The sequence below is a fragment of the Dendrobates tinctorius genome, unplaced genomic scaffold (assembly GCF_039654945.1).
Source record: "Dendrobates tinctorius isolate UK_male_01 unplaced genomic scaffold, ASM3965494v1 ptg000139l, whole genome shotgun sequence".
Taxonomy (NCBI): domain Eukaryota; kingdom Metazoa; phylum Chordata; class Amphibia; order Anura; family Dendrobatidae; genus Dendrobates; species Dendrobates tinctorius.
In genome coordinates this window covers 1,686,765-1,704,223 of record NW_027361807.1, presented here as the reverse complement: position 1 = coordinate 1,704,223, position 17,459 = coordinate 1,686,765, and the positions used below count along the sequence as shown (strand labels likewise).

Sequence of the window (17,459 nt, the reverse complement as noted above, 5' to 3'; positions counted from 1 at the left end):
CTGCAAATTACATCACCAAAAAGCCACCAAAAATTTAGTTCCTATTACCTTTTGAGGATACGTTCCCACGGGCAGTAATCGGCAGCACATGTCCACTGAGTCCAAAGTGCTCCCGGCTATTGAACACCGGTGAATCCTCTGTTCATTGAACTGTGCGGAATCACTGCGTCCTATACATTGTATGGGTGAAATCTATCTTCCAGTGGATCACGTCTCCACAAGATAAATAGCCATTCGGAGGTCTGGAGAGTTGTGCCGTATGTCCTTCTCCACGGGTGATCCGCGGGCAGTGCATGCATGGTATCTCTTGAAATCCCATCCACTATGCTGTAACATCTGGACACTGTGGATGTACGCAGTGTCCATCCCGCAGCATTTACTGACCGTGGAAACATACCCTTATAGGTTTTGTTTTTCCTAGAGCTGGAAGGGCTCGAGCGTTCAACACACAGGCTGTATCTTTATGTATAACTAGCTGAAGCGCCCGGCGTTGCCCAGGCATAGTAACTAACTGTGCTTAGTTATAACAAATTGTGATTATCCTCCATCCTATAGTCCAATGACCATATACCCATCATACATATCCTCCATCCCATAGTCCTGTGCCCATATATATGTATGATAGGTATATGGGCATGGGACTATGGGATGGAGGATATGTATGATGGGTATATGGGCACAGGACTATGGGATTTTACCTCAGTGTTTGATCAGTATTTTACCTCAGTATATATTTTTTTTTTTTTTTTCTACACCAGTAACAATAGAGAGCGGCAGTAATGGAGGAGGGGATGATTCATTTGTCATGTGCTCTGTGCTCCTTTCTGGCGGGCAGACAATGGCTGGGAGCTTATGGTCCCAGGGATGCTAGACTTCTGCCACCCGATAAGTTTCTGCTGAGGTGTTGTGGAATGGGAAAACTGTTGCTTATAGGAAACAATCACAGCTCAGCTTCTTTTAAAGAGCTCTGGTGAAGTGAAAGATGCTTAGTGATTGGGTGGGGCTATGTGGAGTGGGCCGATACATACATGCATACATTCATTCATTTTTATATGTATACTAGCTGAAGAGCCCGGGCATAGTAACTAATTACGGTTAGTTATAACAAATTATGAAAATATATATAGCCCTGCCCACTCCGCATAGCCACATTCACTATAATATCCCGCATCATCCCGTCAGCCAGATCCACCGGACTACTACCCCTAATATCCCACATCATCCCGTCAGCCTGGGGTCAGAACCAGAACGCTGGGGGATTTGCCCTAACTTCCGTACAGGGGATCCCTTTAAGAGAGCCTGGGGTCAGTACCAGAGTATTTGAAGGCAATTGCCCTGACTTCCATACTGGGGATCCCTTTAAGAAAGGCCTGGGGTCAGTACCAAAACGCTGAGTGGATTTGCCCTAACTTGCATACCAATGATCCCTTTAAGAGACCCTGGGGTCAGAACCACAGCGCTAAGTGGAACGGTCCTAACTTCCATACCAGGGATCCCTTTAAGAGAGGCCTGGGGTCAGTACCAAAGTGCTGGATGGATTTGCCCTGACTTCTATACCGGAGATCCCTTTAAGAGGGAAGATGTGCCTATGGGATGGAGGATGTGTGATGGGTATATGGGCAGGGAGGGGGGGATTCATTTGTCATGTGCTCTGTGCGCCTTTCTGGGGGGCAAACAATGGCTAGGAGCTTATGTTCTTGGGGATGCTAAATTTCTCCCACCATGTCAGTGTCTGCTGAGGTGTTGTCAAGTGGGAAAACTTGCTCATAGCAACCAATCACAGCTCAGCTTCTTTTAATCAGCTCTGGTGACATGAGAGATGCTTAGTGATTGGTTGCAAGGAAAACTGTTGCTCATAGCAACCGATCACAGCTCAGCTTCTTTTGAACAGCTCTGGTGAAATGAAAGATGCTTCGTGATTGGTTGGTGATATACACACACACACATACATACATACATTCAGTTTTATATATAGCGATAGATGTATTATCTAATGCTGTGAGGATTATGGCTCATTAACCAAAGTGACAATATTAAGAAGACCAGTAGAAAAGCATTGCTTTTTGTCCTTAAAGGGAAGCTGTCAGCAGTTTTGTCCGATATAAGACACGGCCACCACCTTTCAGGGCTTATATACAACGTTCTATAATATACAGCATTCTATAATGCTGTAGATAAGCCCCCAACCTGGAAGATAAGAAAAATAAGTTTTATTATACTCCCCTGCGGGGCGGTCCTGTCCGATGGATATTGCTTGGTCTTGGTCCGGTGCCTCCCATGTTCTTATGATCGCTGCCCTCCTGCTTGTGGATGATGCAGGGTCTCGTCTTCCACAAGAAGCAAGCAGGAGGGCAGCGATCATAAGAAGATGGGAGGCATCGGACAGGACCGCCACACAGGTAAATGTAATGAAACTTATTTTTCTTATCTTCCAGGTCTGATTGGGGGGATTATCTACAGCATTATAGAATGCTGTATATTATAGAACGTTGTATATTAGCCCTGAAAGGTGGTGGCCGTGTCTTATATCGGACAAAACTGCTGACAGGTTCCCTTTAAGGGAATTGTCGCTTCTTATATTGGCCAAAACTGCTGACAGGTGCACTTAACCCCCTACAACAATTTAAAACTGCTTGGTGTACATACCAGTCAATTATGCAACAATTCTCATGTATTTTGCCAGGCTCTTTTAGTGGGCAGTTCGTCTTAGTCGGCATTCTGCCAGCACTCTAGGAGATGGAACTCCTTGTCCCCCATTTCCCATCATGGATCACACCTGCCATTGTCCAGTAGGTGACAAAGAATGCATCAGATTGTGAGTAATGCCCCCATCACACACAGCGAGATTGCTGGCTGCTAAGTCACAAGTTTTGTGACACAACAGCAAGATTGCTGTGTGACATCTATCAGCGACCGGCCCCCCTGCTGGGTATCGCTGATCGTTCTTGAAAGCTCTGGACTTTTTTGGGTCGTTGCTCTCCCGCCTGTCACACGCAGCGATGCGTGCTGGCCAGCGGGAGACCAACGACCAGCGAGCTCCCAGCTTGTATCCAAGGTAAACAGTGGGTTTCTAAGCGCCGCGCAGCGCTTAGACACCAACTGTGTACATTAGTTACCAGTGCGCTGATGCAGGGAACTGGTAACCAAGGTAAACAACGGGTTTCTAAGTGCCGCGCGGCGCTTAGAAACCAGCTGTTTACCTTAGTTACCAGTTCCCTGCACCAGTGCGCTGGTATCTAAGGTACACAGCGACGCCGTGTGCTCGTCGTTGCTGGTGCTGATCGCTGGTGAAGCTGTCTGACAGCTCACCAGCGGTCATGTAGCGACTCACCAGCGATCATGTAGCAACACACCAGCGATCCTGACAAGTTCATATCGTTGTCGGGATCGCTGGGTGAGTCGCTATGCGTGACGGGGCCCTAACAGGCTTAGTAGATGTAGTTAGTCTGATTCGTCACACTGATTTGCTTAATCTAAAGCAGGTAAGTGAGTTTTTCCCAGGTCTAATGCTTTTCCCATATTTGACACAGTTTCGTGCATCACACGTGGGTTTGTTTGTTTGTTTTTTCCCTCCTCAAAACAAACAACTTAGTGAGATGTGACAGCCTGCATTATAAGGTAATAGGTCTCCTCGGGCACCGTTGCGGTCTGTTACGTGACAGATCCTCATTCTAAACGCTAATCTGAAAAGATGCAGCAACAAGGTCAGTGGATGCTGGGACAGAGATTGCCGAAATCTCCAGCGTCTGCCATTTTCATTGGGAAAATATCGTGCCCCAAGTTTGACATAGTCCCATATTGGTCAGGTCGCTTCATTCACAGATCAGTAGTGTACAAGAAAAGTTGTTGATTCAGGTATAGTGTAGTAGAAGAATATTGGGGGTTATGTGGTCTGTTTGGGTAGTAAGCGGCACTGTTAAGGAACAGGAAGCCTAGAAATGAATAACCAGCAATATAGTCGCCCTCCCAGTTGTTAGCAGTACGTGTGGTGTCAGTTGTTTTCATGGATAACACACGCACTGATGGACAAACCCTTTCAACTCCCCTCACATTATTCTGTCTGAGCAGGAATACACATAGGGCTGTTCTTATTTTTCACTTGTATGTAAATCACTTGCCTAAATTATGAAGTTTCAGAAAGACTTTTTGCTACTTCCCTATGCAGTATTTTCTTGTGACCTGACTACACCTTCCATTCATTGCTAGTTTATGTCTACGAGCCGTGCCATGATGACTTACACAGAGTAAACCAGATTTCTGAGATCTGTCTGGATTAAAAGATGGCAGATTCTAACTGGTGATTCTAGTGATCATTGACGCTCCCTGTGATGCTGATACTGGGTTATAAGAGTTTACTCATAATTGTATTTTTTTACAGAAGGGAAAACTGCAGTGAGGTTACCTTTGTTGGAAAAGCCCTGCTTGCCACTTTGCCTTCCAGACATCACAAATGCGACCATGGGAGCTGGCAGTGAATAGGTGGCCTCCTTCAGCCCCCATTAACCAGCGGAGGTTCTTTGGATCCTGCAGCACCCCAGCACACCTCAGGCGAAGGTAGGAGCTGCGGGGCTCTGGAAAAGGTATCACCTTCTAACACCGTGCGCATCATAGGCTTTCTACCTCTGTCAGTTTCTTTTGGCTTCTGTAGCAAAATGCATAAAGCTTACAACCTTTACACCTATTATTTGTAGTAAATACATGAGGTGTAGCCTCAGCTTATATTTCGTGTTTTTTTTTTTTTTCACATCTGGCTATGGTTTGTGTAAGTCCAAGGCACAAATGACTATTATCGGTGTAGCCCTAGACACAGTCAGTGTAGGCACATGCAGTCAGTGTTTGCGCGAGACACAAGTAACTATTGTTGATGGAAATCCTATCAGATAAAGCACCATAAAGAGCCAAGTACTGAAAGTATGAAACTTTATTGAAAACAGCATTGTAAAACATATACCTTAGGATAAATGGGGATATGACAGTGGTGAGCCAAAAGAATGGAACCATAGTAAGGCTGTGTGCCCACGTTCAGGATTTTTTCACTTTTTTTTTTTTTTTTTTTTTTTTTTTTTTTAGCGTTTTCCCCCTGCAAAAACGCTTAAACGCATACATTAAGCATCCCATTATTAGAATGCATTCCGCAATTTTTGGGGGCCCATGCTGGTTTTTTTTTTTTTTTTTTTTCTCCACCAAAAAAATGCAGCATGTTCATTAATTTTGCAGAAAATCTGCAGATTAGCCACTATGTTCATTGTATTATGATGCTCCGGAAAAAAACGCTCAAAAAAAAAATGTGGATTTCCTGCGAAGGAGTCCAGTTTTGCTCAGGAAAATTCTGCTTACGTGGGCGCACAGCCTAAGTCGGGTAAACCAGCAGGCATGTAAATAAAATGCGAGAAACCGGATTTGCTCAGAAGTGCATGTGCAGTAAAATCTATATACAGTATTGGTGGAACATTGATCCTGTGCTAATTTTACCAGCTTTGATGGTTTCACTTCCTTCAGAAAAATATGAACTTTTTTTTTTTTTTTTTTTTTCCAGATATTAATGTTTCTTGGGCGTGTTTAACCATGTTACTTGTATTTTACATTTTATTTTATTTTTTTTATTTCTAGTCCTCCAACGAGGCGTCAGTGGGGCAGGAGGGACAGACCTCAACAGGGTATCCTCATTCAGGATGACCATTCTTTCCGGGCTACTTTCTTTCCTGTAGATGAACACAGAGTTTTTGCCCTCACCAGCACTCCTCCACGAATGCTCCACCCCGCTGCACACTCCACTCAGCAAACCCCATTCATGGTTGACCTTCATGAGCAGGTAATAGTTTCTGAATATATATACTAGCTGAAGAGCCCAGCGTTGCCTGGGCATAGTAACCAACTGTGGTTAGTTATAACAAATTATAATGATTATATTGCACATAAACATATCACATCATATATTCAACACTACAGATTTGCAACACAAATTAACTAAACGATTACCCAAGTATTGATAGTATTTTATTTTCAACTCATTCAAGATTTTTGGTTTTTCCTTTCGTTGCAAAGATGAACAGATTTTTGGCAGTTCCAACTCTTGAACAGACTTCGTAAAGTTGACCATGAGAAAAGCATGGAGATTGCAAATCAATCCCTACTACTTTCAAGGACTGTCCTTGAGCATTGTTAATGGACATTGCAAATAGCAGTTGAACTGGAAACTGGAGGCCTTTAAAATCAAAAAACAAATCAGATGGAATGAGTGGAATTCTTGGAATGACAATGTCCTCTCCTTTGGCACATCCTGTTTCTGAGCTGTGTATCTAACCCTATCCTGTGTGATGTCTGCTGAGCTGTGTACCTAATCCTCTCCTGTGTGATACACAGCTCAGCAGAAAGTATCTAATCCTATCGTGTGTTACTGACTGCTCAGTCGTGTATCTAATCCTATCCTGTGTGATACTGTCTGCTGAGCCGTGTATCTAATACTATTCTATGTGATGCTGTGTATCTAATCCTATCCTGTGTGATACTGGGCTCCCCCTGCAGTCTGTGTCAGAGGGTGGTCTGTGTTGGCACAGTAATAAATTGTTATTTCCAGCTTTACAGAAGGACGATAACACCATAGAAATGATAAGAATAATAGGCTAAATTGTTTGGTGAATTGGAATGCGCAGGGTTAAAATTTTGGCTCACAACATAGCCTATGACGCTCTCGGGGTCCAGACGTGTGACTGTGCAAAACTTTGTGGCTGTAGCTGCGACGGTGCAGATGCCTATCCCAGACATGCATACATACACTTTTTTTCCCCATTATGTACCTAGGTGCAAAATTGTTTGGTGAATTGGAACGTGCAGGGTTAAAATTTCACCTCACAACATAAGCCTATGACGCTCTCACGGTCCAGACGTGTGACTGCAAAATTTTGTGGCTGTAGCTGCGACGGTGCAGATGCCAATCCTGGACATATACATACATACATACATACATACATACATACATACATACATACGCACACACATTCAGCTTTATATGTTAGATAATAATATTAATGTGGTGGCAGGGTGATGTAGTGTATTTCACTGCAGGTTCCACTTACCAACTCAATGTTATCACCAGTGCTCATGTCTTTAGAAATAATTTTCTGTTTTTTTTTTTTTTTTTTTCTTCTTCTTTGTTTTGTTGTTTTTTAACCAGGTACACCAGGGACCTGTCCCTCTGTCATATACTGTTACAACCGTAACCCAAGGCTTCCCTTTGCATGCTGGGCAGCACATCCCAGGGTGCAGCACCCAGCAGTTGCCAGCATGTTCTGTCATGTTCAGCGGCCAACACTACCCCCTATGCTGCCTTCCTCCTCCGGTGAGTGCTATTAGCAAAAATTGCCTGTCAAGCATATATGAGGCTGTTGTGTTTTTGAGACTAGCGTCTGGTCCGGACATTGCAGTTCATACTTGGACCTTGAATGGCTGATGTGTGAAACCTTTCTTTATGAAGAAAAATGGTTCTGCCTCTTACAGAACAAAATAACCTATACTCTCAAATGCTTGGGTGTGGATTGTTAACCCCTTGTTGACCGCAGATGCGCCCTTTAACGGCGGCAGTTAAGAGTACTTATTCCTCAGTGCCGCTTTTTAACGGCACTGAGGAATAAGGGTATCGCGACCCACATTGTCAGTCAGTCTCTGGGGTATCAGCTTACTCACTGAATAACAGTGATCACAAAAAAAGTAAAATTAATTTCTCTCTCCTGACCTGATCTAACATGCATCAGAGAAGAGAGAAATGGGGTCCCCCAAAACCCTCCCCTGGGCCCTCCACATCATCTTCCTGGAAAAAAATTGCGGACACAGTGCGCTCCCGAATTTTTCCTATTGGCTCTGTTTGATTACTTTGATGGGGTCTATCGCAGTGATCAAGATAAATAGTAAATCAAATCCCCCTTAGTTAGATAAAAATTATAAAAAAATTAAATTCTCTTTTTTTTCCCATTCTTTGCAGGTTGGGTTAGGATTAGAATTGTTGTTTTTTTTTTCCCAAAAGTTAAAAACTAAAAATTAAGGCTATGATAGCTAGTGTTTGAGTGCAAGTGCTCGCTACTCTCTGGTATGCACATAGTATCGCAGTTCCCCCATGTGTGTGTGTTTTTGTTTTTTTTTTGTTTTTGTTTTTTTTTTGTGGTATTGAACAGCTGCAGTTAACTTGTTTTTTGCACTTTTTATTCAGGGTGCGGTTGGGCCCATTTGGTCTTGTAAACTGCGGTATCTGTTCACATGGCATGCATTTTGATAGCGCTGGGCAACCCGCCTGAGCTAATAGAAGGGTGTCACTACTAGGCTGGCCTGGATGCTGTGCATGGCCATAGTGTGAACAGCGCCACATACATTAACATACCAGGCAACTGCCCCCCTCCATGTTTTGGCTGGCTGTGAGCGGTTCTTTTATCGTATTCTTGCACCTGTGTTTCCATCTTAATTATATGGGTCCACTGCATCCTGATCGTGCATTTGTCTGGAGGCCTGGACGGGTAAGCCTTTTTGCTCTTTTGCGGGTGTCTAACAGCTGCAAAACATGCAGGGCAGGGACTTGAGCATGTCACTCGAACACCCTCAATATCTGTTACATACCTGAGCACCCGATGCAAACTGGAGTAGTGAGCGCTTGCGCTCAACACTAATGACTATGTATTCACTATGACAATCTAATGTTATCAAATTCTGTTTCGTAACTGGGTTTAAAAATGCTTGCTATACCCCTGGATAAAATCCTTGAGGAGTCACTTGTGAGGGGTTTCAACTGTTTAGGCACATCAGGTGCTCTCCAAATGTGACATGGCATCCGCTCTCGATTCCAGCCAATTATGTGTTCCAAAAGTCAAACTGGGCTCCTTCCCTTCCGAGCCCTGCCGTGCACCAAACAGTAGATTTCCCCTACAAATGGAGTATCGACGTATTCAGGAGAAATTGCACAACAAATTTTGTGGTCCATTTTCTCTTGTTACCCTTGTAAAAAAAAAAAAAAAAAAAAAATGTTTTAAAAAAAGTTGCGGTCTAAAGTACATTTTTCTTGTGGGGGAAGATAAATGTTCATTTTTTTTTTTTTCTCCTTCCACATTGCTTCAGCTCTCGTGAAGCAACTGAAGGATACATACAGACCCCTCAAAGTCACTTCAAATGTGACATGGTGCTAAAAAAGGGGGGAAAAATGAGAAATCACTGATCAACTTTTAACCCTTCTAACTTCCTAACAGAAAAAAAAAGTTTCCAAAATTGTGCTGTTGTAAAGTAGACATGTGGGAAATGTCGTTTTTTAACTACTTTGTGTGATATGACTCTCTGGTTTAAGGACACAAACATGTAGAGTCTGAAAATTGCAAAATCTTAAACGTTTTTGCTTAATTCCTGTGTTTTGTTTTTTTTGTAAATAATGCAAGTCATATTGAACAAATTTTACCACTATCATGACGTTCAATATGTCACTAAAAACAGAATCAGTTGGATCCGTTGAAGCGTTTCAGAATTATTACCACATAAAGTGACACTGGTCAGAATTGTAAAATGTGGCTTGGTCACTAAGGCGTTAAGTAGCATTCTCTACTTCAGTATACTGTATAAATGCTTGAACAAGAAAGTGGAGTATGGTGCCTTGCACCCAGCTGGAGGCATGCACTCCAGTTTATCCTTAGTAGCCATTGTCTGCCTGATCTCTTAACATACAGTTGTGTGAAAGTGTTGCCGCCTCCCTGATTTCCTATTCTTTTGCATGTTTGTCACACTTAAATGTTTCAGGTCAGGCAAACTTAACCCCTTCGTGACCAGAGGTATTTTCAGTTTTGCGTTTTGTTTTTTTCTCCCCTTCTCAGAGCCATGACTTTTTTTTTTTTTTTTTTTTTTTTTATCTTTCTGTCAATATGGCCATGTGAGGGCTTGTTTTTTGCGGGATCAGTTGTACTTTTGAACGACACCATTGGCTTTACCATGTCGTGTACTAGAAAACGGGGAAAAAAAATCCAAGTGCGGTGAAATTGCAAAAAAAAGTGCAATTCCACACTTGTTTTTTGTTTTGGCTTTTTTTTTTTTTTTTTTTTTTTTTTTTTACTAGGTTCACTAAATGCTAAAACTGACCTGCCATTATGATTCTCCAGGTCATTACTAGTGATGAGCAAGTATACTCTTTGCTCGGGTTTCCCAGAGCATGCTCGGGTGGTCTCCGAGTATTTTGTAGTGCTCAGAGATTGTTTTCATCTCTGCTGGACAGCCTGAATACATGTGAGGAATGCCTGTTTGTTAGGCAATCCCCTCACGTACTCGGCCTGTCTAGTAGCTGCAAATCATGCAGCTGCAGCGACGAAAACTAAGTCTCCGAGCACTATAAAATACTCTGCCAAGAATGGTTCTGTATTTGGCTCCATCCATCTTCCCAGTCCCTACTGAAGAAAAGCAGGCCCAAACCATGATGCTGCCACCACCATGTTTGACAGTGGGCATGGTGTGTTCAGGGTGATGAGCTGTGTTGCCTTTACGCCAAACATATCGTTTGGCATTGTTGCCAAAAAGTTCGTTTTTTTTTTTTTTTTTTTTGGTTTTTTTTTTGTTTTCCCATCTGACCAGAGCACCTTCTTCCACATGTTTTGTGTGTCTCCCAGGTGGCTTGTTGCCAACTTTAAACGAGACTTTTTATGGATATCTTTGAGCGATGGCTTTCTTCTTGTCACACTTCCATAAAGGCCAGATTAGTGGAGTGTACGACTGATTGTTGTCCTATGGACAGACTGTCCCACCTCAGGTGTAGAGCTCTGCAGTTCATCTAGAGTGATCATGGGCCTCTTGGCTGCATCTCTGATCAGTCTTCTCCTTGTTTGAGATGAAAGTTTAGAGGGACAGCCGGGTCTTGGTAGATTTGCAGTGGTATGATACTCCTTCCAATTTCAATATGATCGCTTGCTTGCACAGTGCTCCTTGGGATGTTTAAGGATTTGGAAATCATTTTGTATCCAAATCTGGCTTTAAACTTCTCCACAACAGTATTACGGACCTGCCTGTTGTGTTCCTTGGTCTTCATGAATGCTCTCTGTGCTTCAAACAGAACCCTGAGACTATCACAGAGCAGGTGCATTTATACAGATACTTGATTACACACAGGTGGATTATATTTATCATTAGTCATTTAGGACAACATTGGATCATTCAGAGATCTACAATGAACTTCTGGAGTGAGTTTGCTGCACTGAAAGTAAAGGGCCTGAATAATATTGCACGCCCCACTTCAGTTTTTGTATTTCATAACTTTCCAAAATTCTTATGAAAAAAATATTCCCCACAAACTGCATTGAACTACTGTACCCAATTTATTATATATTTTAGGAGTCGGTTCGATTTATACCGACTCTGACTCCACCAAAATGGCTCCCAATCCACAGCCGTATCAGTCTGGAAAAGTTTATAAAGCAGTTTCTAAAGCTTTTGGACTCCAGCGAACCACAGTGAAAGCTATTATCTACAAATGGTGAAAACATAGAACAGTGGTGAACCTTCCTAGGAGTGGCGGCCAACCAAAATTACTCCAAGAGCGCAGCGGCCACTCATCCGAGGATCACAAAAGACGAGAGTTGCAAGACGAAAACCACTGCTGAGCAATAAAAACATAAAAGCTCTCTTTTGCCAGAATAAATCTTGATAATACTCTGTGCACTGACAAGACAGAAGTTGACCTTTTTGGAAGGTGTATGTCTCATTACATCTGGTGTAGAGATATCACAGCACTTCAGAAAAGGAACATCATCCCAACAGTAAAATATGGTGGTGGTGATAGTGGGATGGTCTTGAGCTTCTCTGCTGCTTCTGGACCTGGAAGACTTGCTATGGTAAATGGAACCATGAACTCTGCCATCTACCAAAAAATCCTGAAGGAGAATGTCCGGCCATCTGTTTTGTGACCTCAAGCTGAAGCGCACTTGGGTTATGCAGCAGCATAATGATCCAAAACGCACAAGTAAGTTAACCTCAGAATGACTTAAAGGGAGTATGTCACCCCATTTTAGCCCTATCAGCTGCCAGCACCGCCATCAGGGGCTTATCTACAGCATTCTGTAATGCTGTAGATAAGCCTCTGGTGTAACCTGAAAGATAAGAAAAACAAGTTAGATTATACTCACCCTGGCGTTTGGTCTAGTCCGATGGGTGTCGCGGTCCGGTGCGGCACATCCCATCTTCATACGATGATGTCCTCCTCCTTGCTTCTCCCTCAGCTCCTGCGCAGGTGTACTTTATCTGCCCTGTTGAGGGCAGAGCAGAGTATTGCAGTGTGCAGGCGCCGGACCTCTCAAACCTTTGCCTGCGCGCTGCAGTACTTTACTCTGCCCTCAACAGGGCAGATAAAGTACACCTGCGCAGGAGTCGAAGGGCATATCTGTTGATAAGCCCCTGATGGCAGTGGCCGCAGCTTATAGGCCGAGAATGGGGTGACAGATTCCCTTTAAGTAAAACAAAACTTAGATTTTGAAGTGGCCTAGTCAAAGTTCTAACCTTAATCCGATTGAGATGCAGTGGCATTACCATTAAAAAGGCTGTTCATGCTTGGAAACCCTCCAATTTGGCTGAATTGCAACAATTCTGTAAAGATGAATGGGCCAAAATTCCTCCAGAGCGTTGACTCATTGACAGTTATCGCGAATGCTTGACTGCAGTTGTTGCTGCTAATTGTACCACAACCAGATATTAGTTTTAGGGGCAATCACTTTTTCACACAAAGCCCGGTAGGTTTGGATTTCTTTATCCCTTAATAATAAATATCTTAATTTTAAAAACTTTATTTAGTTGTAAATATTAGACAAAGATAACATATTTGTTTGATCTGAAACATTTAAGTGTGACAAACATGCAAAAGAATAGGCAATCAGGAAGGGGCAAACACCTTTTCACATAACTGTAGCCTGCAGAAAAGAATGCTTATTTGTTTTTAGTATTTTTTTTTTTCCTCAGTATTATCACCTTTTATAATTTTAAGCATAGTAGACCTTCTCTTTTTCTTTCAAGCTCATCCCTGGGTGCACCGTGCAGCAGCTTCCTGTCTCGTACCAGCCATTTCCTCTTCTTTCCAGCGATCATTACATCTTGCATCCTCATCCACCGCTGCCACCACACCAGCCACCTCATATGGCCTCTCTTACCCCATTTGTTACAGTGCAACCACAGAGAATGGTAAGTGCCGATATAAGAATGTGGTTCATATGTTTGTTTATACTTGTCCTGCATATTGGGGTTCCTGTGATTTGGTGCATCTGGTAAACAATAGAAGCTTACATAGGAAAATGTTCCTACAACTGTTTACTCTGAGCCCTGTATGCAGCATGTTTCTTTCCTTGTTCCTGTATGTGACTTTTATCTGGAGTCTTTTTGTAAATTATAAGGAAGTTCTCAAGTGATCTCCTTTTAAAATTACTTCCTCAAGCTATTAAGATGGTTAGTACAGCTTTTTATTTAGCCATTCTTTGACTCATTCTGACATAATTGGAGGTATAAATTGTATAGATTTACTTTATATAAGCCTAACTGTCCAGCAAGAAAAAAAACAATTGGAAATCATAACTGAAAGGCTGCTTCAAAAGCCCGTGTCTCTGGTACACGTGGCATCTGCTTTCACATGTACCAGAGACGTGTATCCACATGTACCCGTTATAGCCTAAGGAGCTGCGCGCATGTCCGTAAGACCCACAAGTAGACTTGTCCGTTTTTTTTCCCAGCAGCACGGATAACATGGGCCAGTACAAGTCACTGGACCCATTCAGATACGTACAGCACATGGTTGCCATCCATGTGTTGTCCCTGGTATGTACTGGAATAGAAATTACAGATTTTTTGTGTTTTTAAGATGTTCAAAGATAATAGATATGGAGTAAATGGATATCCATGAGATTTATAATTTGTACTTTGCTTGTGTAGCTTACTGAGCATATATATATTTTTTTAAATGTGTATTTAAGTGGCTTGTGGTTCCCCCTTCATTTTTATAGCCAGCAAAGGTAAAGCAGACAGTTGAGTGCGAATACTATTATAAGGCTCAGCAGGTCCATGGTTATTGACCCCTTCCCAGCCTAAAAATACCAGCCCGCAGCCTCCCAAGAAGTGACACAGCTCCAATTCTGGCGCTTTGGCTTGGCTCTCATGGTGCTTAGAGTTGATGTCAGTGTGTGTGTGTGTGTGTGTGTGTGTGTGGTTTTTTTTTTTTTTTTTTTTTTTTTCTTCAATTTGTGCCTTTTTATAGTGTGCACCTGGACTATAGTGAGTTGCACAGTCTGTCAGCACAGAATGCCTATACTTGATTTTAAGTCACTCGGTACACACTTAGCGTGGGCCATTATCTAAGTGCACCTTCCCACCTACTTGTTTTACATGTATTGCCACCTTTATCAGGTTCTATTAAGCCAAAGCTGTTCATTAACCCTTAACAACCGCCGATATGCCTTTTAACGGCGGTAGTTAAGGGTACTTAAACCACAGCGCTGTTAATTAACGGTGCTGTGGAAAAAGTGTATAGCGCCCCCCAGAGTCAGATTTTCTCTGGGATCTCGGCTGCCGAGGGTAGCTGAGACCCCAGAGAACATGATTCGGGTCTGTTTTTACCGACCCCCGCTTTTGCGATCGACGTTATATGGTTAATAACGGCGACTGCAAAAAAAAAAAAACGTGATTTTTGCATTTACTTTCTTTCTCCTCTGATGTGATCGCACATCAGAGGAGAGAGAAATAGGGTCCCCAATCCCCTCCCCTCGGACCCACCTGCATCCTCCGATGGGCGCAGCCATCATTTTCCTGCAAGAAAATGGCGCATGCGCAATGCCCCCGCCGAATCTGCCGGCAGATTCATTTCATTCCATTCATTGAATGTACATTTTGCTCACTGTAATAAACCCTATCACAGTGATCAAAAAAAAAAAAAAAAATAGTAATAGGGAAATATAATGAAATAAAGAAAATATATTTTCAGTTTTCTGTTAGGATTGGGGTTAGGGTTGGAGCTAGAATTGAGGGGTTTCCACTATTTAGGCACATCAGGGGGTCTCCAAACGCGACATGGAGCCACCATTGAATCCAGCCAATTTTGCGCTCAAAGTCAAACTGTGCTCCTTCCCTTCCGAGCCCAGACGTGTGCCCAAACAGTGGTTTACCCCAACATATGGGGGATCAGCATACTCAGGACAAATTGCACACCAACTTTGGAGATCTAATTTCTCCTGTTGCCCTTGGGAAAATAAAAGAAAAAATTGGGGGCTAAAAAAATCACTCTTGTGGGGGAGAAAAAAAAATACTTTTTATTTTCTCAACTCTGCGTTATAAACTTCTGTGAAGCACTTGGGGGTTTAAAGTGCTCACCACACATCTAGATAAGCTCCTTATGGGGTCTAGTTTCCAAAATGGGGTCGCTTGTGGGGGGTTTCTATTCTTTATGCAAATCAGGGGCTCTGCAAACACAAAATGATGCCCGCAGAACATTCCATCAAAGTCTGCATTCCAAAATGGCGCTCCTTCCCTTCCAAGCTCCCCCATGTACCCAAACAGTGGTTCCCCACACACACACACACTATAGAGCAGTGGTCCCCAACCTTTTTTGCACCAGGGACCGGTTTCAAGCAAGACCATTCTTCCATGGCCCGGCAGGGCGGGGATGGAGGTGGCAGGGGCGGGGCTTTGGTCATCAGGGGGCGGGGCTATGGACGCGGTTGTAGTGTAGCAGTGCATACTTATAATTAAATAACATTTATAATGTGACTCAACGCACCATAGGTTTTGAATGAGTGCTTCATCACCCCCATCCTTGCCTGCTCCATCACCCCATCACTCCCTTCTCCCCATCACTGCCGTCTCTCCATCATTGCCTTCACCCCATCACTGCCGTCTCTCCATCATTGCCTTCACCCCATCACTGCCGTCTCTCCATCATTGCCTTCACCCCATCACTGCCGTCTCTCCATCATTGCCTTCACCCCATCACTCCCTTCTCCCCATCACTGCCATCTCTCCATCATTGCCTTCACCCCATCACTGACTTCTCTCCATCACCCCCCTCATGGCCTTCTCCCATCACCCCAGGCATCATGGCCTTCTCTCCCCATCACAGTCTTCTCCTCATGTCCCCATCTCCTCCAGGGCCATGCTCCACCTACACAAACACAGACAAACACACACACACACATTATACATACACACACGCACACACCACCTCTCTCCTCTCACCTGTCGCAGCATCGCCCGCGCTTCCTCGCTCTGACACAGCAGCGGCCGCGCTCCTCTCTGTGTCAGTCAGAGACAGGAAGCTGGACGGGTCCTTGCAGCTCCGCTCCTGCTATTCCCTCTTGCAGGCAGCGGAGCTGCTTGGATCGCTCCCTGGCCGCCGCTACACATGAGGGCAGTGAATTGCTGCGCGCTGCCCCAGCCACCGCTACGCCACTGACCGCCCCTGGCTCCCCTTGTGTCCGCGGACCGGCAAGGGCACTGCAGCGGCCCGGTGCTGGGCCGCGGACCGACGGTTGGGGACCCCTGTTATAGAGTATCAGCGTACTCAGGACAAATTGCACAACAACTTTTGTGGTCCAATTTCTTCTGATACCCTTGTGAAAATAAAAAATAGTGGGCTAAAAAATCATTTTTGAGGAAAAAAAGCTTGTTTCAATTTTTTTTTTACTTTCCCTGTTCTGCATTATAAACTTCTGTGAAGCACTTGGGGGTTCAAAGTGCTCACCACACATCTAGGTAAGTTCCTTAGGGGGTCTAGTTTCCAAAATGGTGTCACTTGTGGAGGGTTTCCACTGTTTAGGCACATCAGGGGCTCTCCAAAGGCAACATGGTGTCCGATCTCAATTCCAGCCAATTCTGCATTGAGAAAGTCAAACTGTGCTCCTTCCCTTTGGACCTCTTCCGTTCGCCAATAACAGTGGTTTACCCCCACATATGGGGAATCGGCGTATTCAGGAGAAATTGCACAACAGATTTTGTGGTTCATTTTCTCTTTACACTTGTGTGAAAAAAAAAATTGGTTCTGAAGTAAAATGTTTGCTAAAAAAAAAAAAGTTTTTTTTTTTTTCCTTCCACATTGCTTCAGTTCCTGTGAAGCACGTAAAGGGTTAATAAACTTCTTGAATGTGGTTTTGAGCACCTTGAAGGGGGTGCAGTTTTTAGATTGGTGTCACTTTTGGGTATTTTCTGTCATATTCACCTTTCAAAGTGACTTTAAAATATGATGTGGTCCCTAAAAAGAAATGGTTTTGTAAATTTTGTTGTAAAAATGAGAAATCGCTGGTCAACTTTTAACCCTTATGACTTCCTAACAAAAAAAAAAAAAAAATTTGGTTCCAAAATTGTGCTGATGTAAAGCAGACGTGTGAAATGTTAAGTATTTTTTTGTGACCTGTTTCTCTGATTTAAGGGCATAAAAATTAAGTTTGAAAATTGAAAAATTTTAAACATTTTCGCATTATTTCCATCTT

The 17,459-nt window shown here is 43.3% G+C and overlaps 1 protein-coding gene across 5 annotated transcripts in view; it reads left to right on the top strand.

Annotated features, from left to right (window-relative positions):
* RNF44 (ring finger protein 44) overlaps positions 1-17,459 on the top strand; it is a 53,309-nt gene that overhangs the window by 13,860 nt on the left and 21,990 nt on the right. For 4 of the 5 annotated variants that reach the window (XM_073545068.1, XM_073545069.1, XM_073545070.1 and 1 more), the window contains exons 2-5: positions 4,379-4,554; positions 5,611-5,812; positions 7,175-7,339; positions 13,012-13,176. In XM_073545068.1, the coding sequence (XP_073401169.1) occupies positions 4,451-4,554; positions 5,611-5,812; positions 7,175-7,339; positions 13,012-13,176 (636 nt within the window). In that variant the 5' untranslated portion in view covers positions 4,379-4,450. The remainder of the gene's footprint in view (positions 1-4,378; positions 4,555-5,610; positions 5,813-7,174; positions 7,340-13,011; positions 13,177-17,459) is intronic. The other variant, XM_073545072.1, reaches the window with a different exon arrangement.